The sequence below is a fragment of the Pleuronectes platessa genome, chromosome 3 (genome assembly GCF_947347685.1).
Source record: "Pleuronectes platessa chromosome 3, fPlePla1.1, whole genome shotgun sequence".
In the NCBI taxonomy this organism is placed as follows: domain Eukaryota; kingdom Metazoa; phylum Chordata; class Actinopteri; order Pleuronectiformes; family Pleuronectidae; genus Pleuronectes; species Pleuronectes platessa.
In genome coordinates this window covers 26,319,940-26,343,497 of record NC_070628.1, presented here as the reverse complement: position 1 = coordinate 26,343,497, position 23,558 = coordinate 26,319,940, and the positions used below count along the sequence as shown (strand labels likewise).

The 23,558-nt window shown below is 40.7% G+C and overlaps 1 protein-coding gene and 1 long non-coding RNA gene across 2 annotated transcripts; one reads left to right on the top strand and one right to left on the bottom strand.

Moving 5' to 3' along the window:
• Window positions 1–1,840: 1,840 nt before the first annotated feature.
• On the bottom strand, window positions 1,841–21,708 carry LOC128436495 (coiled-coil domain-containing protein 40). The gene is made up of 18 exons (XM_053418219.1): window positions 21,619–21,708; window positions 20,800–20,884; window positions 20,358–20,491; window positions 20,135–20,218; window positions 19,654–19,873; window positions 18,805–18,962; window positions 18,564–18,686; window positions 17,619–17,740; window positions 15,210–15,453; window positions 14,914–15,096; window positions 9,463–9,708; window positions 8,869–9,082; window positions 8,404–8,573; window positions 8,221–8,312; window positions 4,622–4,742; window positions 4,315–4,503; window positions 4,075–4,233; window positions 1,841–3,189 (listed from the first exon to the last, which is right to left on the bottom strand). The coding sequence occupies exons 1-18, from the start codon at window positions 21,706–21,708 to the stop codon at window positions 2,938–2,940; spliced, it is 2,886 nt and encodes a 961-aa protein (XP_053274194.1). The 3' UTR covers window positions 1,841–2,937.
• LOC128437041 (uncharacterized) lies at window positions 6,682–7,688 on the top strand. Its single transcript, XR_008338157.1, has 3 exons — window positions 6,682–6,855; window positions 7,189–7,283; window positions 7,555–7,688. It is a non-coding gene; the product is annotated as an uncharacterized LOC128437041 (long non-coding RNA).
• Window positions 21,709–23,558: the final 1,850 nt, after the last annotated feature.

Here is a 23,558-nt window from a genome sequence, read left to right as displayed (position 1 = left end):
CTGAGTCCGTCACAGAACAGGTGTATTTATACTGAGATTAAATTGCAGACAGGTGGACCCTATTTACTAATTATGTGACTTGCAAATGTGACTTGTGAATGCAATTGGTCGCACCAGATCTTTGTTAGGGGTTTCACAGTAAAGGGGGTGAATACATATGCACTCAACACTTTTCAGATTTTTATTTGTAAATAATTGTGAAATCCATGTAATATTTCCCCCCACATCCAAATGATGCACTATTTTGTGTTGGTCCATTACATAAACTCACGATGAAATACATTTTAATCTGTGGTTATACCATGACAAAATGTAGAAAAGTCCAAAGGGGGTGAATACTTATGCAAGGCACTGTTTCTTACTATGTTGTTTTGCTCTTTCTTTTGCTCTTGTTGCACTGTACCTTCGCTGCTGCTGTAAACCCTCAAATTTCCCCACTGTGGGACTATTAAAGGATTCTAATAATAATAATAATAATAATAAAGTGATTAACACCTATTTTAAATCAAGATTGCAAACTCAATTCCTCCTTAATGATGGATTGTTTTTTTAACAATTTTTTCACCAACAGGTATGTATTGGCTTTTTAATAATACATTGTATTAATTATATTTAAATAATTGTTAATTTCTTTAGGTTTGTGACTGACTTTGCCTCCAAAGTCATTTTAATGGCAAGAGGCCTTCAGAGGATTGTTGCCCGCAATCAAAGGAATCCCTCCATCCATGAACCTGTAAAAGGTCTCGTGGACAGCCTGATGATAGAAATGTTGAAGAGGTTCAGTAAAGTGGAGTACATTGAGAAGCTTGCTGATGCTACCTGCTTGGACCTGAGGTTAAAAAAGCAAGCCTTTGTCAACAGCGAAATAGCAGACGAGGCAGTTAAGAGAATGACATCAGCAGCAGCACATGTTAACCCCCTCCATAGGGAGGAAGAGGAGGATCCACATTCTGCTACAGCTGCCAGTACAGGGGCCATGTTTTAGGAGGACTTTGATGAGAGGGTTGCAAGCTTGAGGGCCTTCTACTACCACACCAACTGTCTCTCATGGAGATGCGGGCTTACCTTGCTGAGCCACTTTTACCCCGCACATCAGACCCTCTGGCATGGTGGATGAAATGTTCAGCTGTTTACAAAAGCCTCTGTGAGGTCATGAAGACAAGACTGTGCATTGTGGCCACATCTGTGCCTTCTGAGAGTTTTATCTAAAACAGGGCAGCTAATTTCAGATCGGAGAAACAGGCTCAGCCCATCCAAGGTCCGGGAGCTTGTTTTCTTAAATGCAAACCTGCCTTAGAGCAGGCCCTAAACTGCAGTTTGGTTACAGAATGCTCCTTTGGTTTTTAGTGTGATTTCATTACTATTATTGTTATCTATCTGTGGCTGAATAGTGTGATTTTACATTATTTATGTCTATCTTTTTGAGATATATTATATAAATATATATATATTGTTACAAAGCTCTGCTTGACAAACTTTTTTAACTTTAAAAAAAACATGCTGTTGTATACTGTTTTGAATTTTCTATAATGTAAAGTGTGTTATTATTATATGCAAAGAGAAAATTATTAATAAATGTAACATGGTGCAATATTGGGATTTTGGGTTACAATAAAAACATCACATTTGATTAATTTGGCATTTCAAGTCACCTAGTGCAAAACTGTGGGGGAGGGTGGGGAAGGGCCACGGTCCCCTTGGAGACAGCCATGACTGACTGCTTTTGTGTGGTAGATCATATTTTTTAAAGAAAACCTCTATTAAATACAGTAAAACATGACAGTTTGTATGGTTTTAAATTGTCATTTATTATCACACTGGCATTTAATTATCACGGCAAACAATTACACTGCACTAAACTGTAAGTGTAAAGTGAAAATAACAAAACCAGTCAGTATGACTTGTGAACGAATATCATTCACGTCTTCTAAAACAGCGGTCACGCGAAAGGGAATCAGGTAACTGTTTCCTCTTCTGAGCCTATGCAGGTCACGTGGAAAATTATCCAAAGACTGGTACCCGGCAGATGAACGAATCGTTCACCTCCAGACCGTGTCTTCGGATAAATGTTTCGTTCATCTGCCGGATACGAGTCTTTGGATCCTTTTTCACGTGACCTGCATCAGCCCCTGCAACAGTCCCGATGCGCGGCCACGAGAAAATGAACAAATCTCTCTTTGAGAGGACTCGTTACTCCAGAGTCCTTGTAAGGATTCGTTCAAAATGAACGAATCGTTCACGAAACGACACATCACTATTTCCATACACTTTGACAGTTATCACATGATAATTTGCTCCAGACCCAAGCACAGCGCCTGTGTAACAGAGGAGCCAGGCTGTGCTAATTCACCCTGCTCCCCTCTTCTAGCTCTAAATTACATTAATTTCAAGGAACCTTATCCCTTTATGCAACTTTTGTGCTGCTTCCTCCTCAGTTTAATTTCAAACTCACGGAAAGTCTTGAATATACTGTAACATTAAAGTGCATTAGTGTATGAGACAAGGCTGCAGGGTTCAAAAGGAGGAATATAAACATACATTTTTATAAACAGTCTGAACTTTAATTGAGGACTGTGGAAAATGACAGTGCCAACTGGGTCTCCCAACAGCAGCCAGAGACAAACCATTTGGGTTTCAGTGTAGATTTTATTAGTGAGAACAGCAAACATGCGGTGTGTGCAGGTGTCTCGTCAGCTCAGGTCTCTGTTCTGAGTCTCATGTGTGGCAGCCTTGCTGCGGCCTTTTCCATCCAGGGCGAGTTAATTGGCCAACTAACATCAGCTGCGCAAATCAACTCTCCCTGGTTCACCTGGAGGTGCTCTGACCAGCCACCTCCACAGTCACTCCTAATTATTTTCAGTGTAATTGTTCCTTCTCATCCCAACCCCCGTGTTACTCACTTCCCTTACTGTCATGTCTATATCGTCTCCCACACTTTCAAGATTCCTCCTGATCTAGGGCCTGAGCACGACCTGCCAACGCTAACGTTAGCCTGCGGAGTGGCCCCTGGTGCTGGGGGAACTCTTCACAGACTCGGTGCAAGATGGCGGAGGTAGCGTGCACATGCTCAGTCTGGGTTTGCAGAGCGGCTATGACTGATTCCCTGGTGGACAAAGCCTTGTAGCGGCCCTCGCACACCCCCTGCAGCTTCTTGGCCCTTCTCTGTAGAGTCACCAGGTGGTCTAAGTTCTAGAGGGAGGGACGTATAAAGAATGAGAGTACATTTGATGTATGTTTTCACTTATGTTTTCAAACTGATGTCAGAAAGTGGAAAACAATGACTGACTATATCCTGTATGCTTGCTAAATGGGAGTGGTTCCAAGAGTCGAAAACTGTGATGCTCGAGACCAGGGGTGCCCACACTTTATAGGCTTGTGAGCTACTTTGAAATGACTAGATCATTATGATCTACCAACCAAATAAAGTATATTGGCATTGCTGCCAACACAAATATGAACCATGCATTCGCCACCCCCCCCCCCCCCCCCCCAGCGACGCAATGCTGTCGACGCGCACTTACAGCAGTCCGCCCCGGTCGACAGTTGTGGCGGCGGCGATAAAAAACCCAAGGGGTTACGTAGCTGGAGATTGAATGTCTGAAGGGATACGGGACTGTAGACGGCCCTTGTAAGTGTGGTTTAAGGGTGGGTACGTCAATGGGCCCGTCCACGTGACTGCCCACACTACCTTTGCGATCGACCAGTAGATTGCGATCCACATATTGGGCACCCCTGCTCTAGAAGGTAAATCTACAGCTGTGTCAACTTGACCTGGACAGTGCTTTAACAAATATTCTCACCACACCTTCGACAGATCAATAGCTAAATTTACCGGCAGTAGACAGAAGTTGCATATTTAGCTTCTGAAAGGAGACTTGATTGACACATGTCAGCTATAATATACTACGGCAGCTTAAACAAGAAGAATGTATTGTGTATTCGACTTCAATATAGAGGAGTCAGTTACACTCAGAATGCAGGTGCAAACCAGTACAATACATGAATATGAATTAAAGCACTGTTACTGTATATTCACATAGTACCATGTATTCATGCACAGTATTTGCTCCTTACCCTGACTTTAGTGTCCTCGTGAAAAACAAACTCAGGGTCCAGGGTGCAGCTGTGGCGGCATAGTTCTATCAGCTGCTGCTTCTGCTGTGTAAGCCTATCAGCCAGATTCCTCTGGGTCTCCTGTTGGTCCTTGATGACCTGCTCAAACTCAGTCACAAGCTGAAGAGATGAATGATGCATATGAGATAACAGTGCTTCAGGTACATATGCAGAAATGGACGATCATGACATGTGTCCTACCTTGTGCAGGTCCTTGATCTTGCGCCTCAGGCCTTGTGCTTGGCGGCTCAGGTCACCCTTTGTAGACTGTTTTTGTGAGCTGTGGACCATGGCCTTTCTACGGTTAGCAATAGTCTCCCTCCTCACCACTGTCTCTTCACTCTCCCTCAGCAACTGCTCCTGCTGCCTCTTTAGTTGGTTAAGACGGACCTAACACACATGTATTAAATGAGATTAAACAAACATTGAAACGAGCACACATATCATCAATAACAGTTAACATTTATTGTCTGCTTCGATGATTATATATTATGTGTGCAGTGTTTACCTCCATACGATGTATCTCAGACTTCATCATCTGGATTTCTCCCTGGACCGACTCAGAGTCCAAAGCTGAACGAGTCTCCTTTGCAAGCTGGATCTTCTTCTCCCACAGCATGATCTGCCACCTGCAGGTCACACGCACACAACACAACCCAACAAAGGATGCATGTAAAAAAACACGCAGTTAATGTGGCGGGGGGAAATGATAAAACCAGACAGACTTGAGCAGTCAATAACTGGAGGATTTTAATTCAATTATAGAAAAAGTTTATTCAAATATTAACTCATGTACACTAGATTTTAGCCATGATTTCAATTGTGCTCTTAAAACCACACGAATATGGTCCTGTGTAAAACTCACTCAATAAACCACAAATCACAATAAACCTTGGCTAATCTAACTTTAGATCAGTGGAGTCGATGTATTCTCTTGAACTGAACAACAGTTTGTCTGAGTAAATTTCCTAAATAGCTTTGTGCCATTTATCATCCGGTATCTGTTCCTCAATATACTCTTCCCTCATTGGACCATCTCTTCACTGTGTGGGTCACAGCTGGTTGCTTGTGCACCAGAGGTTTGTACACAGGCAGAAGATGGACCAGGTGTGATCAGATGTCCCGAGGGGGGAGGGGTGTAGATGTATATGCTTGCTTGGTTTTGGCTCAGGCTGCAACTAACGACTATTCTGATTGGCGATTAATCTATAGAGTTTTGAAATGATTAGTTGACTAATCGGATTATGAATCATACAAATACTCAATGGCTCTTATTTAGCGATCAACTTTTAAATTTGGCTTGAGGTTGTTTTTGGCAAGTGATAACTAACAATAAAGAAAATAAAGATCAATACTTCATTCAAAAATGTATTTTAATGAACTTTGCTGCTCATAAGGCTTCTATGGATTGTTTGTCCATTTATAACCAAGGACAAGCAAAGTGCTACTTTTGGGAGAATTTTCGGTTAACGGCTGTTCACAGGAATCTGCAGGCAGCACAAAAAACTGTAAGGGAAGTCACGCGGGTTTACCAGTTTCTGGCAGTTTTACAAGCCTGAGAATGTTGGGAGGTGACCTCCCTGCTACTAGGCCTTGGGGAGGCTTTCACATGGAAATGACAATGCTCTGAGCTTTACAAATGCAAATCAGGATAGTTTCCCCCAGTGCAAATAACACCTTTTTCTAAAAGGTACCAACTAAACTATCTGGCGTAAGTAAATCAGGCTTAAAATAAAAATAAAACCTGAAATTGTTTCCCTTAAGTAAGTAAGTGTGCTATAATGAATTACATTTTATACCATGCGCAAAGGTCAATGCTATGAAAAAAATTTGAAACAGTGCACTTTATTTCAACATTTTTATATTATCCAAAACAATGAGGTTTCAGTAAGTCTGTTTCCCTGAATAGGACTGAAAACCCACCTCTTCAATCTTAATTGCCCATGAACACTATCCTAAATCTCAACCACTGTGTAGAGTGGCATGATTACAGTTATTTTTTCACTTGTGTTGGTTAAATGCACAGTTGATGTGTTAACCACACATCTACCAGCAATCCGCTCAACAGGAAGAAATTATGCCAGGTATTATGAGTCTGTGCCCTGTAAACTCCAAACTTCTAGCTAGTGTGGATCTGACTGAACTCTTACCAAATAAAGATAAAAGGGGGGCATGAACAGTTTTGCCAGATAGTATGTCTTCAAACAAATTATTAATAATAACTCTTTTCCTTCCAAGTGTTTAATCTTGAATTAAAATGTATGTGCGTAACATGGTTGTTTTGTTGTTTTGGTTTAGTTAGTTTTGAATGTCTGTACAAACAGAACGTACAGCCGATATAGCAGGAACATAATATTCTTAACTCCAATTGTCAACACCACTGGCCTACATGGCATCAGCTGTGTCAAGGCCTGTCATGAAGAGAACATTTCGCTTAGCAACTATCAGGCGAGTGAGACTGGGAGTGGCTCCTGGTCACTTCCTTATTCCAATGCCAAGAGGATGGACTACCTACTGTTATAAGATATACAGACGCCGGCTGTTGGAATGCTTCTGATGCGACTCGAGACTTCCCCAGGGCTGCTAGAGTTCTGGGATAGTGTGTTGGAACTTTTCATACCCTGTCATTGCTTCCTAAATAAATACTTGATTGAACCAAACCGACATATTTAGGATAAACGACCACGCAACGACAAAACACAACATCAACTGATGGGCTCGTCGCACAGTTCCTAAATTAAGGTGAGACCCAGCTGGAGAGAGAAGCCATTGCTAACTGCTAAGCTAACTCTTAGATCTGAAAAGCGTGTTACAACTGTTGGATTAGTTAGAAAGTTGCTAAAAGTAGAATAACGCATTGAGTGCTTGAGCTGAACTAGTGCATGTTTAATTAGGTATGAACTGCTAGGTTTTTTCATACACGTGACTTTTTCTCGGGTTGTATTTTTGTAGGAAGCTCTCCGTCTCTTCACAGCTCTGATGCAAAAAGCCGGCGCCACGAACCGGAGCGCGGTGTTTAAAATACATTCTCCAGGCTTACTTTATCTGATCCATTTCATCATTGTGTTTTCACAGCCTGATTCCCACACACAATGAGGCAGTCACTGCACATTAGGCCAAGACTCGCTGAAAGTCCAGATTTGCAGTGCGGAAAAACGACGCCATTGTATGTAAGTAACTGTTTAAGATTTTTTTTTTGCTGAGAATCTTCCAACAGTAATGCAGCAAGGCTTTTTCCATTTATTAATAATAAGCTCATGTTACTCATGTTGTTTTCCAGCTGCCTGTACTATGAAGTACTAAGACACACTATGAGCCAGTATGAAAGAGCTTCCAGTACATCCAACCGGCAATGCATCAGCATTGAGGAGTTCAGGAGTCATATATGTATAGGTGTATGTTGTCATTGAACTGTGCTAATTGTACTGATTGTGTTTACAGCTGATTGAAGCGGGACAGATGAAATGGATCCATCCTTCCACAGCCAGGAGCTCACCGACCTGTGTGCCACACTTCAGATAAGACTAGAAGCTACACTGGATCTCACAGCTACACACAACAGACGTCTACACACTGGGGAAGATTCGGACAGAGTCCCACAAAGAACATATGACCCAGAGGCTGCAAAGAGACATTTCAAGCTTCACCTGATTATTTTTCATTGGCTAGGCAAGTTGTGTTTGTACAATATTTGTGCTATATGTAAATAAAGCTTTGACTCAAAATATACCTTGTTCATGTTTTTTTCCCTTAACAATATGTTCACATATAACATCAAGCATCACATGAATGGATGTATAGTCTTAATTAACTGCAGTGCTTTTGGTAAAGGCTTACTAATAAATTATAATATATATTAATATATACATTATTTGCAACAACTATATATCAATTTTTATTATTAATATTTTGTGGGAGGGGTTTACCCACGTGTGTACTGCAATGACCCAGGGTGACCAATAGCAACCCGTCTACCAGCCAATCATGAGTGACTTTTCGTTTGAAGGGTCTTTGGTTTCATCCAATGGTGAATCGAGAGAGGCTTTTGCCAATTCATATGCTAATTAGATCACACCTTCGCTCTGCGACATGCAAACAAAAACTCACTCAGCTTCCACCAGACTGTTGAGGAGTCTTTCTTTTTCATCATGGGTCTTCTCATACATCATCTGGATCTCCACTGAGTCCCGCTCTGCTTCCTAAACACATTATATTTCATGTTTAATAATATTTACCATACAAAGTGCAGAGAATAAACAATTAAAGGTGAATATATCAGCCATGGCGTGCCTTAAGTCTGTGGAGAAAATCTGACTCCATCAGCACATTCTCCTTCTCCAGTGCCTGGTTGAGCTGCCCGTTCTTGCTGAGCATGTAGTTGAGCTTCAGCAGGTCTCCTCTTAGCATCCTTGTGTTCTTCTCCAGATCTCTATGCTCTTGGTGCTCTGCTTCAATCTGATCTGGTGGGGGTGGAGAGGGCATCAGAGTACAACCACAGATGGAAGTGTACAGGTTGTGACTAGTATCTGCAATTCCCTTTTTATAGTTAAACTATACATAGCATACTGCTATAAAGTTATAATCGTATCTGTTTTTCAAAGCTTTTGTTGTAAAATACATGTACTCAGTTCAAATAATAGCTACATTCTCAGACATATCATTTACAAGCTAAAGACAATTAGTAGCCTGTAATTAAGTGACTTGGACCTGTTTACCTATTCATACATGTGTGTGCTTTTTAAGAACATTACGTACTCTTGAAATGTATTTTTTTCTGCTGCATGACAGTGTGCTCTATCTGCAGTTTATGCATGTTCTTGCTGTTGGCCTCTATCTCCCGCGTCAGTCCTACTAGAGTCGTCTGACGTTTCATCCAGAGCTGCTGGTCATTCTTGATATTCGCTGCAAGCTCCTCGATAGCAGCCTTCAACGCATCCACCTTGATTTGCAGAGGACTTAGGTCTTCATTCTGGAAAAGAAGGCAAACAAATCACAAAGATACCATGTAATTATACAACAGCAGAGCTGGTATTGTTTTCTCCGTCGTCATGGCAGGTGTTTATGTCTTTTGTCTATGGACAGGTTTTGAGTCAAGTGATAATGTTAGAATTGATGTAATAGTGTAGTAGTGATGTAGTAATGTCTAATCAGTACTTATGAGCTGGAAAGTCAGCATGTTGACAGGCATTGAAGCTGGTGTCATCACATCCTAAGATAATCCGTTTTTACTCTATACAGTATCTGAATCTTAAGATTGTTTCTAATATACTTCAAAATTCAAATATTTTATTATTGAATAATACACATAAACAACAGACAACTTGGGATTTCGTCTCCAAGATCTCTCACCCCAGTGCTGGCTGTGATTTTACTGATCTTTCTGTTGTAGTTGGCAATGGTGGTCTCCTTCTGTTCGATTAGTGTATGGAAGGAAGAAATCTTGTCCTGGTTGGATGTAAGAAACTTGTTGTACTTGGTGATCTCCTCATCGAGGGCTTCCTGAGCGAGGGAGAAGCTCTCCAGATGCTGGGTGACCTCAATGCTCTCCAGTCCTACTGTCACCACCTCATTCTCCAGCTGCCACAGCTGAGAGATCTAAAGGGGAGAGAGAGATAATAAGAGAGTCAATACTGTCACATTAAATTGTTTTTGTATACTTTGTGTTACGTCTCACCCCAAGACAAACAAAACCTTGTACATAGGGGCCGCTGTTGGGGCAATTAACAAACACTAAACACTGCAACAAAACTAACTAAATGGATCCTTAGGTTTTATTTATAGAAATTTAGCAACATGCGCTCATAAGTCTTGTTCATGCCAAGTTGACTAGCCATACTCCATGGGACGAAACTGGGAGCGGCTCCTCATCATTTCCGGATTCCAGTGCCAAGAGGCTGGGACTACGCCTGCGCACCATCAAGGAAGAACCAAGTCTAAACCACGGCGACTCCCCCTCGTTATTGACCAATCCTGCTCTACCTACTGTTATAAGTACTATACCTGCCGTCTGTTCGGCGCGACTCTTGACTTCCCCGTGCTGCTAGAGGGCCGGGGCTGTGCGTTGCGTGCTCATTGCTGTGCTGTACATTTTCATACCTTTTCATTGCTTCTAAATAAATACTTGTTGAACCAAACCGAGACCTTCTCTTCTCATATCTTGGGATAAAATAACATGACAGTAGCAACTCTCTCATGAACACAATGCTTTAACTGTTGCAACAGGATAAGATTTGTCAAGCCATCCAAAAACCAACTCTCAAAGAAACACTAGTGGTACCTTGCAAATTCTACGTGAGTTTGAGACTCAATCTTTTACAATTTACTAAATTTGCTGCAGATATGTTTCTGGCACCAAGCACCTAAGCACAAAGGATGGCCTCTTTCACAGTTTTATAGTAGAGAACTTTGAGTAAAATACACAGAAACATAAACACTCTGAGCTTTTCCCAATAGCACAGTTTGAGGAAGCAATTAGTCCATGGGCCAGACCACATATTGGTACCATCTGAGGGAGCAAAACTTAACCTATACTAAGTTGTTTGTAGGACTGATATAAGTCTATTAATATATGATAACCCTTGCACAAAAGCAGCTTTTCATATTTTAGGGCTATATTACCGTTTTCACTGATCAGTGATTTAGCGAAATTCGCCCCCATATCGCTAATGTGCTGATATCATCTCAACAGTGATATAATTTTGGTCATTAACTAAATTATTTGTATAATTCAAATGTTGCAACTATTGAAAAGGATAAATTTTGATTTTTCATACACGTTTTGTTGTTATCACTTGAAAATTTGATTTTAGATGGCACAAAGATAAGCCTTGATATACACTTATGTATTGACCACAATCGTGCGCAGTTGAGCATTTACTTTCAGCTCTTTCAGAAGAGAAATTTAAATTTCAGTCCTGAAGGAATGATGGAAGAAACCAGCAGCGTGCCTAAGAAGCAGGCAGGGATGACATGCATCATCCATTGCTCCAGTGATGACTCCAACCTAATGTCACCCCAGAATCCTGCGGAACAACTTGCAAGAAGATCATCTAGAGATGCCCCGAGAACTTCAAGGGTACTTGAAGATCATTGTATATTCTGTCAGAAAAAAAGTAAATACCAGAAGACTCAAAACACCAGCGAACCGCTCATACGATGTTGTGAGTTGCGCGCTGATGATCGTATCAGAAAAGCTGCAACCAGCAAACTCGACCAGAGGATACGTGCTATCACGAGTAGAGAACTTGTTGCTGCTGAGTGGCATTACCATAGGTCCTGCTACCGTGGATACACGTGTGGAGAGTCTGTTGCAAGTTCTGATGGAATTGAACAAGGAGAGAATGCAGAAACACAGTATGAGGCAGCAGAGAAACATGCCAATGAGGAACTGCTTGCGTATATCAGGAATGAACTATTTTGGCTACCTGATGTAGAGTAGGATGAAAACATTATTCCTGAATCTGTCACTCAGTTCCTGCAAACACTGCTGACCGGGGCCTTTAAGTGCACAAAGCCATCTGAGAAAGTAAAACGACTTGCCACCTCTTTTGGTAGTGACTTGGTCTTTGCCGTCACAGCTGGCAAGGTAAAACCAGCTAAGCACATTTTTCTTCTGTTCGACGTAAAATATCTAACTGGGAACACTGAACTCGTCCACATCCTAAACCGATTATTATTAGAAACTGCAAATTGCGCAAAAGTAGACTATATATCGTTATAAAACGATAATGTGAACTGTTCCAGTACATAGGAGGCCATTAAAAGTATTTATTGGTGGGTTTATTTCAATGGAGATGAGATAATAGAATAATGGTACAGTTATACATGATGACTGGAGAATTTATCTTTCCGCATTAGCCCGATAGAGGTCGATCTGTTCAAGAGGTAATAACCACTAATAAGCGCATCAAAACATAATCTAGGGATGTATAACAGTTAAAAAATAGCAACTAGAATTTGCTCACCCAAATGGTACCGATATGTGAAATTTCAGGTCTGGGCCCATGGACTTAATGGCCTGATGCCTCTGGCCATACCAAGGTGTCAGAAACTTGCTCAAGGTGTGTGAAATAATCATCCACCTCTCTTTATCATTAAATGCATCAGCATTGATATCACAATAGCAAAAAAACTATTTACAGAACAAGTTTTGCAACAATCAATACAACACATGCTGTTGCAATTATGAAGTGAAATGTAATAAGTGTTTTCATACTCAACATAACTTTCTTTTTTAACTTTTAAATTTATTTCCACACCAGGTGTGTGTGTGTGTATGAGTGAGTAAGAGAGAGACAGGGGGAGTGTGTGTGTGTGTGTAGCTTAATTTGTAATATTTTTTATACCACTACTACCTAGAAAGTGTCAGACAGACACCAACTGACGGTTTAAAAAAAACAAAAAAACTCCAACGACCGGCAGAGAGAGAGAGAGAGAGAGAGTAGCCAGACGCTAAAGAGTAGTCAGACACTCAATGCGTGAAATAAAAAAAATAAAACTGTTTTAAAAAAAAAAATTCTCCGACAGGCAGAGACGCAACGCGAGTCGCTTTCTACCAGCACCACGTCTGAACGAACCCACGTTTAACAGAACTCTACTGGTTAATAAGTAAGTACAAACTGAAATAAAAACAAACTTCAAGCTGAAGAAACCCTAAACGTTAACGGAAAAGACCCACGAACCTGAGTGACTGAGAGACAGAGAGCTGTTCTTTGAGTGAGTGAGCAGAGCGGTGTGTGAAGGGGAGGAGCGCTGTGACGCTGTGTGAGGATTTTCATTCAGTCCGAGCACAGATATTGACTCGTATTACTCATATAATACTCGTGCTCGGCAAAAGTGCTTTATCCGTACCGGATACTCGTTTCAGCCGAGTATCCGGCTCTTCTCTAATGGATAATCTAGTTGGTTGTAAAGATATGGATAATGTTGTACTCACTCATCCCTACTTTTGACATAAACTGTTGATTTGACTTGATACAGAGCTCTTTCAAAAAAAGGCCTGGGGCCTCATTTGTAACTGTTGCTTACGCACAAAACAGGGCTGAAATGTGCATACGCCACTTCTCAAGCAAACGTTGGGATTTATAAAAACAAACTTGACGAGAGAATGTGCACACTTTTACGCTAACTCTGACCCATGTGTACTAGGGCTGCAACTAACGACTATTCTAATAGACGATTAGTCATCGATTATTGAAACGATCAATCGACTAATCGGATTATGAATGACACAAATTCTCAATTGCTCTTATTTAGCCAACAGCTTTTAAATTTAGCTTGAGGTTGTTAGACGCATGTGATGACTGAAAATAAAGACAATTAAGATCGATACTTCATGCAAAAAAAAGTATTTTAATAAACTTTGCTGCACATTAGTGTACTGTTGACACAAAAGCAAAGAAAAATATAGTTTTTGTCCATTTAAAACCAAGGACAGGCAAAGTGATAATAGCAACAAAAAAAAATCTAATTTAAGTTTCCCTTTTTCTGTGAACCAAGAACAGGAAAAGTGCTGATACTAAAAATATATTAAATTTCAAAAATCCAATTTTCTTGTTAACAAAAAGGACAGGGAAAGTAGCAACAACAAACGCAACTGCAGTCTTCTTTGGACTAAATAATTGTAATTAAAAAAGACGTTTGTCAGGCACTAGGATAACATTACGCTTTTAAACTCGTAAAAAAAAAAGTTTAAACCATATTTTTTGTAATGGATTCTAGAATCCTGCGCACAGGTATATACCTTTATGTAGCAAGCTAGCTAACAGGCTATTTTACTAAGGCGAGTCTGCATCGTTTACGTTACGATGTCAAACCTCCTCCTCCTCAAATGCGCGTGTCCGCCATCCCGCTCCTCCGGCCCGGCTGTAAGCGGGTCCGACGAGCGGACCAGCATTAAGCGGGTCCGGTCCGCTCATCCGGCCCGGCTGTAAGCGTTCCGACGAGCGGACCAGTGTACAGCGGGTCCGCCGTACACATAATGCAGGTAGTTTTTTTCAGGCCATGTTGAGGGTGAAGTTCTCCCGAACTATGGACTTCCTGTTGCGCGATGCTGTTGCAGCGCACGCCGCCATTGGCCAATGTGTTGTCACTACTGCACATGCGCGACTTTCAGAGATAGGAAGGAAGCGAGATGGCTCACTCTTCAGCGGTTTCCATCAGCACCTCCGATAAAACAACGTTTAGTTCATCGGCACGGCACGATCAACACGCGATATGACGTAACCAACGACTCATCGACGAGTATATCCGTCGTCGACTACTTTTGTCATCGAATTTTGTCGACGACGTCGACTAATCGTTACACCCCTAATGTGTACCAGCATTTTGGAGATGGAAATATTACGATACAGACGTGGGGTGGTTAGCTGAAGCCAGATGATTGATCCACTTCGCAACAGAGTGCACAGAGCACACTGGAGATCACTTACAAAAACGAAAAAAACTATTCACTTTCAAACTTCTATTTCCAAATTATATCCCAGATTGGCGGTTAGGATCCCACTGATCTGTGAGGTAATCTGTCTGATAGCTCTAAATCAGGGGTGTGCAAACTGCGAGTCGCGGGCCAACTGCAGCCCGTCATCCATTTTTAATTGGCATTTTTTAAACTAACAATTGGAACTTACTTATAGCACTTTGTAGTTTTGCTTTATTTTGGAAGAAATTGTACTCTCTTGATTCTAGTTGTTCTGGGTTTGTAACCTGGGGGTTGAATGCACTTATTGTAAGTCGCTCTAGATAAAGGTGTCAGCTAAATGAAATGTAATCTTTTCTATCTTTCAAAAATGACATCTTTACCTTTTCTTTCTTGAGCTCAGCTTTCTTGCTGGTGAGCCTTTGGGAGTACTTGGCAGCCTTGTTGTGTGTAAGCTTCTGCTGCATGTGGGTCATGATCTTGTCCTCCAGCTCCAGACGCGAAGCATTCTCTTTCTCCAACTGCCTCCTCTGACTATTTAGTTCAGCCTGGTGGTTGCTGGTTTCCTAGAATGACGAGGTAGAAGATAGGGGTAAAGAAAGTGTGTGAAATGGTTATCGAGGGAGAGAGAGTAGAACGACTGTCAGGACAAACACAGAAGGCTTTGCCCTCTCTCCACCTTTGTGAGCCTGTCGAGGGTGTTCTCGGAGTCGTTCAGGATGCGGTTGCAGATGCTGTATTCTGCCTGTAGAGCCTCGTGCTGGGCCTGTTTCTGACTGATCAGATTTCTGGAGGTGGCTCCATCCATCTGGGACCAGTTGAGCTGCAGAGTCAGTGCCTCATTCTTCTCCTGTTCTTCAGAGGTGGATTTCTTGAAGCCCTCAATCTCTCTGTCCATTAAGATCACCTGGTGCTCTTTTGTGCTTTGAGAAACACAAAGAGCAGAAAAGCACGTGTGAACACATGCTTTCATTTAGATATTTGTCACCATTCCTTATATCTTAGGTCATTAATATTGTTGTATGACTTTTAGAACTGTGATTGCATGTGTGTGTTTGTGTGTGTGTGTGTGTGTGCACATAGGCGTGCACCAGGATGAGGAAATGAGTGGCTGACGACACCAGATCCTTCAGCTAATTGGCTCCTGTCAGGTGACATCTTTAAATATACACCATTGTTTGTATCTCTGTAGAGTTTGCCAGGCTGGCAGCTTCTGTGTTGGTGTTGTCTTTTCATCAGATCCCCTCCTCTTCTCTCTGTACACCAACCCTCTCGGCTCTGTCATTCACTTACATGGCTTTTCCTACCATAGCTATGCTGATGACCCCCAACTAATCCTCTCTTTTCCCCAATCTGAAACACAGGTAGCAGCACGAATCTCTGCCTGTCTGGTGGTGTGCGGACATCCACTGACATCTCTCAGTGGATGTCTGCACACCACCTGAAAATTAACATTGATAAGACTGAATTGCCTTTCCTTCCAGGGAAAGGCTCTCACACACTATTACCTTTGACAACTCCGTGTTAACCCCCACTCAGACTGCTCGGAACCTGGGTGTGACACTCGATAGCCAACTCTCCCTTACTGCCAACATTACTGCAACAACCCGCTCATGGAAATACATGCTGTACAACATCAGGAGAATATGCCCCCTTCTCACTCAGAAGGCGTTGCAGGTTCTGTTCCACGGTCTGGTCATATCACGCTTAGACTATTGTTACTCCCTCCTGGCAGGTCAGCCTACTAGTGCCATCCGACCTCTGCAGCTCATCCAGAATGCAGCAATTCGACTTGTCTTTAACCTTCCTAAATTCACCCACACTATTCTGCTCCTCCGCTCCCTTCACTGGTTACCAGTGGCTGCCCGTATGCGTTTCAAAACATTGGTACTTGCGTACCATGCTGTGAACGGATCAGGTCCAGTCTTCATCCAGGACATGGTCAAACATTACACCCCAGTCCGCTCAATCTGCTCTGCATCTGCCAATCGGCTTGCTGCTCCCTCACTGCTAGCTACCCACTCAACAAAATCACGACTGTTTGCTGTCCTGGCTCCTTAATGGTGGAACGAGCTCACCAATGACATCAGCACAGCAGACAGTCTATACATCTTCCGCCGCCATCTAAAAACACACCTCTTTAGACTATACCTTGAATAAAAGTTTAAACTAACAATTTAGTAGCACTTAAATCGCACTTACATATAGCACTTTGTAGTTTGGCTTTCTAGAAGCACTAGTACTCTCTTGATTCTTGTCTTTCTGGGTTTGTACCCTCACGGTTGAAGTCGCGTAGTATAAAAGCGTCAGCTAAATGAAATGTAATGTAATATAATCACATTTTCTCTAGTTTGGTTTAGTTGGGTCAGTTAGTTTTAGTCAGATGGATTTGTTGTTTGTTGTGTTGGCCTCTATCTAAGCTTAAGCCGAAATCTTTCTCTCTGTTCTTTGGAAAACCCAATGTAAAACTAGAAGGACGCTTACAGAGCACATAGCTCCGCCAAGGCTAATGGCCGTTCTTGTTATATCAAAGAAAGTGAAAAAGAAAATCCTGGAACCGCACTTTTATCAGGATCGGTTCCAAAATTTGAATTGTTCTTCCTTGTCATAAACCTAACTCCTCTGGTAAATTTTATGAAAATCAATTCAGTAATTTAGTTTTTGATTAGCTGCTAAATAACATGAAAACATTATGTCTTTGGTAGGGATAATAATACATAGTTATCAAGCTGTTTCTTTGGCAAGTCAGGACTCGGCGAAGATAGATTATTCTCATATTGGCCACACCTCGACATGTCCTAATACAATCTAAATATACAGTTGTATTTTCTTCATAGATCTGCATATGCTGAAACAGGTGAAAAGCTGCATTTATCCTAGTTTAGTTTTCATTTCCCTTGTAGCTTTAGCCTGCAAAGTAGAGGATGGCAACAATCTGTCACTGAGAAAAACATTATCACCATCTTTTTTGTGAAACATGTTTTCAGCAGAGACATTACATGTACAACATGTTTGAAGTACATTAGCTTGTTTCAAGTGGATAAGTAGCAAATTAATACATTCATCCCTCTCTTGCCCTTATTCTCACCGTACATCCTCCTGCATCTTGCTGAGGTCTTCATCTCGTCTCCTCAAGCTCAACACGCTGCTGTTCCACAGCTGCAGCAGCTGTTTACGCATCATCACCAGAGACTCCATCTCCATCTCAACCTGCACAGATACACAAACATGTGTGGACATGTGGCAATGCCAGTGTTGTTCAGACACTTCACCAACACTCATAAAATATGAGAATCAAACAATGTATATTAGAAGCTTACGTTTAGAAGATAATCTATGAATAGGGACAATGACCCTGCCTTTAGCACTTAGGTTGAGTCGCTTGATACTGACAGGCTCATGAAATCAAATTAAGCATATAATCTCATAATAATCTCACCAGTCAACTATAAATTACTGCAATATATACAGTACTGTTTTTGCCAAACACCTTGTGCATATTGATTGCAGTAATTTGATTCATGTTTTAAATCGCTCTGAGGCACAGAAATTAATATCTTTACATTAACACTGGATTAAATGTGTTTTATGAAAGGTGTCACATTCACCTGATGCTGCATCTTAGCATCTGCAGTTTTTTTGGTTTGTGTAACGGATCCCTTGCTAATAGTTAACAAACAGCAGGTAAACACAGAGCCCCATTGAGATGCTGAGGAGCCAGCTGTTTTCAGGAGATTGAAAGGAGGATATATGTTGGATTTGTATTGATTATGCGGCCAGAAACACAACTATAGTGTACATCATTTGTTTATTTATTGTTTTCTAACACTGACATTTGTGTAATTTTATTTCTTACAGCTTGCACCATTGTTCTTAAGTGGCCAAAACTATATTGCATCTTTAATCCTGTCAGTTAACTGCACATTATTGTCCTGTTTACAGTAGCTTTAATTGAAACTTTACAATGTTGATGCCTAAGGCACTTTGACCTTACATATGCAGTATAAACTGTCTTATTTCATCCTATAGTTACCTCAGAGAGGACCTGTCTGGCTGCCTGTGTCTCCTCTGCTTGAGCACTGGCCTTGGACTCATACATGGCAACCTGCTGAGTCAGCCTCTCCAGTTCCTTCGTCAGACGCTCCACATATAAATCCTGATGACACAACATTTTAACCAATGAAAGTGAATGAATGAATCAATGAATATGTATAATACAGTTAAAGCTTCAAATGAGCTGATATTGTTAATGTGCCCGACTTCATGCTGTCCACCTGCTTCAGTTTCTGCTCTTCAGCCTGATTCTTCTCGGCTCCCGCTTTGCGTCTGGTGGTCCTATTTGCTTTGACTTCAGAATGCAGATCTTCACAGGCTCTCTGTGCGAAGACGAGGTGCAGCGACAAGTTGTCGACCTCTGCCTGTAGCTGGGACACTGGAGAAGATACACAGCGTTAAAACATCAACACTAAGCCTCAGATCTTTAGTTTGGAAACATGGACTGATACTGATTCTGTCTTACTGGTGCTGAAACGGTGTTTATGTCCAATGGGATTAAATATTTTCATACAAAGCCAACTAAGCACTGAAATGATGAGGCTCAGATCTATTTCATTTAGATTTAACTGTTGAATGTTCTGTGTAAACATTCAAACTTAAAATATAAAGCTAATTTAATTTGTGATTTAGCTTTATGTTTCAATTTGTCTCATCGGGTTGCACTAAAATCTAGACCCATGTGTTTTTATCTACATCTGCATATATAAATTACCTTCAAAGGCAGAACAAAGGAAGCTACAATATAATCTTACTCTAGATTACAAAAAACGATCTCCAACTTCTAATAATCCTAATATTTGATACTGACAAACCCAAATTGCTGTTGGGGATACAGACTGGTTTCTGAATTCTAAACAAGATAATAATAATATTACAATTCACAATTTTTCCTAAAAGTAGGACGGGCCCGACTTCACTATGGTATATTTCACTCATAATTCCAAACGTAAGACTCATAATAGATTTCAATTGAAATCTTGTTCATAAGCGTATAAAGTACATGGTGCAACATGTGAGAATGAAATATAATCCTGAATCAAGACCCCCAAATGGAAATTCAGGCTCACCATCAGCTTTGGCTCTGCTGTGCTGGCTGCTAATGTTGGAAAAGTGTCTATTCCCTGCCTCCAGCTGATTCTGGGCCTGCCGATATTCGTTTTCCACCTTTTCCCTGTTCTGATGATGCTCCTCCAGCCTTGTGTGGAGTCTGGCCAGCTGCTCCTGAATCCTGAAAATCTTTAAACCTTTCTCCTGTATGAGGCTGGCCTCTGCCTTCTCAACTCCCAGCTGTGGCAGAGGTAGAAAGAGGGAGAAAGAGCAAAAGCAGAAGTCAGAACAAAATATCCAGATGGTTTTACTCTGGCTTTCTATTGTCCTGAACACATTCTTTCTCAAAGGTGTTTAATTTTTTGATTTCATCTGCTTCTCATTGACAATATTTTTATGTTGGGCCTTAAAATGTGCTTGCTGCACAAATGCAAAAATTCAACTCAACACCACCATCTTCTGGACATACTAAGAACATATAGTTAAAGAAAGGTAAACAACCTTTTCCTTTATCTGAATCTCGATCCTCTCCAGCTCCTCTCTCAGCTGTTTGTTCAGAGCAGCTTGTTGCCTTCTGACCAGGGGCTGTCAAAAGATGAAACGTTGAAACAATGACAAATTGATATATGAAGAAATCTAATATTATTAAAATACACTCAAAATTCCAACTGTTATGAATGGAGGCAACTACTGATCACATCAATATCAAGGAGATACTACACACATGTTCAGGATCAAGAACAAGAAATTCCTCCTCTTCCTCCTCTTCCAGCAGTGGCTCCTCATCCTCCATGTCTTCTGAAGTGTTGAGGTTGGAGAGGTTAATATTCACCGGCATCTGAGCAGAGTTGTCTTGCACTGAAAGACAGAAAATAAGTCATTCTTAAAATTAATCAACAAATTATGATGTAAAAAATGATCCATGAACTTCATGAATAATGAACTTCATTACTAAATTAATGAATGGCAATACAATTTGAACTAAGCAATCTTAGGCAAACAAACCTAAATGATCTTTTTCATGTACCTTACTTTACGTAAATTGTAAATAATTTCTGTGTAACTTTTCCTATTTATTTATAAATGTGAATGTATTGATCAGTGCTATGTTGTGTTACAACTTTGTATCGATTTTTAAATCCCAGCAGGTTTATTTTGTGACCGACCAGAATCCGGCGAGTTTTCATCCTCACCACTAAGGGAAGGGTCAGGCTCAGGGGCCGAGTCTTCAGGCTCTGGTCCTATCGGATCCTGTGAGTCACACTGGCACACATAAAACAGCATGTGTAAGGCTTCCTGATATAGATTATGATATAGACATTGTATATTGTTAGACAAACATAACATTACCACTTTTTCACTCAGACATTTCCTTTGAAGTTTAAGGCCACACAGTCAAGATATTAAGATCCTTTCACTCAAAACAAGCAAATTTTGCTGCTTAAAATAGGAAAAGGCATTTCTCTATGTACCTTTGTTTGTTTGATTGTAATTTAGAGAGAAATAAATTCAGAGAGAATTGTTCCTTATTTAGAGATAACGTTGTCTAATTTTGCTCCCTGGAATCATCAATTTCAAAACGTTAAGTCATCTGATGCTTAAAGAAGTGATTTAGTTTTTAACCTTACTCTATTGTTTGACATTAGTCTTTTTGGTCTCATTTCAAGAGCGTCTAAAATGACAGGATCAGGATAACATGACTTCTTTTAAGACATTTAAACAAGTGAAATTCACTCAATGCAATGGGAGCGTTTGGAGTAAAAGCCTGTAATCTTATAGTTTGTGCTTAAATTTGACAGGATGGTTTTGCAGTGGTGGACCTTTACAGTCGCTGGAAATTGTGACTCATCAGATTATACTATGAAATTAAGAAGTCTACAAGTGCAACATCACGGCAGCTGTCTTCACAGAGGGTTCATAAAGGAGTTAAAACATAAAAGAAAAACAGTAGCTTGAATCGTCTTGATTCCTCACACACAGCATACCTCTGGTGGGTCAGTCGCTGCCCTGTCCTCTGAAGCCTCTCCTTCCTGTGGCTCAGGGTCTTCGTCCACTTGGCTGTACCTTCTTTCCATAGCGCTCTGCGTATGACCTGTGATGACGAACAAGTGGTCTTACATACAGGCTACCAGTGGAAGAACCAGCACAGGTCTGGTGTGAGTCTATTAGCTGTTCCAATGTGTGAGACAGCTTTTACTTTTTACACTCCAAGCTGCTGGAACACAACCTGAGGACTGAGAGCAGCCACAAATGTCAAAGTCTTTAAACACAGGCTTAAAACCGATAAAACCTTCATCTCTTTAGCCTGGCTCTAGATGAACTATTGTTAATAGATATTATTTTATTACATCTATGTTTTAGATTCTATTCTAGTCTGTTTTTATTACTAGTACATGTTTGTATCCCCTTCATTGACTTTTTCTTTATTTATTGTGAGTTGTTTTTATTGTTATTTAAGCTTTTTAAATCTTTTCTATTGTATTTCATGTCAGCATTTTTATTCGTTTTATCTTCTTGAGTCATCAGTCAATTGTGAAGCACGTACAAACAGTTGTCATTCTCCTGACATGGGCGACTTTAGTTTTGTTTTAACCAGCTTTGATTAGCAGATATTAGCTTAGCGGTAGCTTGTTTGCCTTAGCTTAATGAATGATCAATGGAGCTAGAGCAAAAAGCTTCAGTAAAACGCTTACTGAATAGTGGACAGCTAACGTAAGCCACTGAACAAATACAATAACAACAGCACATTTCTGAACCAGTCAACAGTAATGATTCCTTTCAATCTAACATCAGCAACACTCACCAGCGGAGAACTGATGAACCACCGCAACGACGTTGCTAGGCAACCGCAAACTTCCGTCGGGAAGGCAGCTCTGTGTGTGTGAGTGTACCGGTTTTTGTTCCACTGCAGGACCTTTTGCAGTATAAGAAGGACCTTGTCAGGACCTCTATGGTCAGGACCAGTGTCCTTTTTGGGGACCACAGCCTGCTCCTCATGAGGCATAATGTCATTCCTGAGCTCTTTTTTTTTTTTTCACAAGGCAGGGAAGTACCATGTCACTCACACCACTGGCCCAAGGCAGGGCGAGGAGTGGCCCCTGGCCCCTAATAAGATCACATAACATTAAGATATATACAACCCCCAAAAAGGGTTGACAAGAAAAAGAGAAAGGATAAGAAAGAAAGGAGCAACAATGGCAAAACATAGACACTAACCAACGTAAATATATATACCACCCATTCCCTTATCTAAAGACTACTCCCATAAACTTGAAAACATAAGCCAACAATATTCATACATCCAATGTTGGTAATAATACTTATTTTATCCATCATGCCTAATAACAGTATAAATAACTAATGGTATAAATAAAGTGTGAAGAATGTGTGAAGTAATCCAAAAACTATCAATTTGAGAATTAGGTTTAGGTTAGGATAAGGTTTAGGGTGAGACATATTGTTGTGATGGTTAAGGTTAGGTTAAGAAGCTAGGGAATGCATTACGTCCATTAGTGTCCTCACTAAGATAGATTTACAAACATGTGTATGTGCGCTTTCATTTTTGACCGGTAAAGAAATAATGGAATTTTATACATCTATAATTTACATGGCTTTACAATCAAGGGAGCTTCTTTAATGTCTAATTTTAGGCCACATCTTAACATTCCATATGAATCTAACATAGATTTTTTCGATTGCTCGTGTGTTATCAACTTGTAGTTACAGGACTGTCATATTAATACAGTACTGTAACTAAATACTGCTACAGTATTACAGCACAATACATTTAATTGAAGTATCTTTACATACTGACTGATTACTCCCTACACATATAAATATATTAATGTTACACAATAGTTAACAAATGGTATCTGTGTACAGACCAACAAGAACGATTTGTGTCGACAATTGAGGACACACAGAA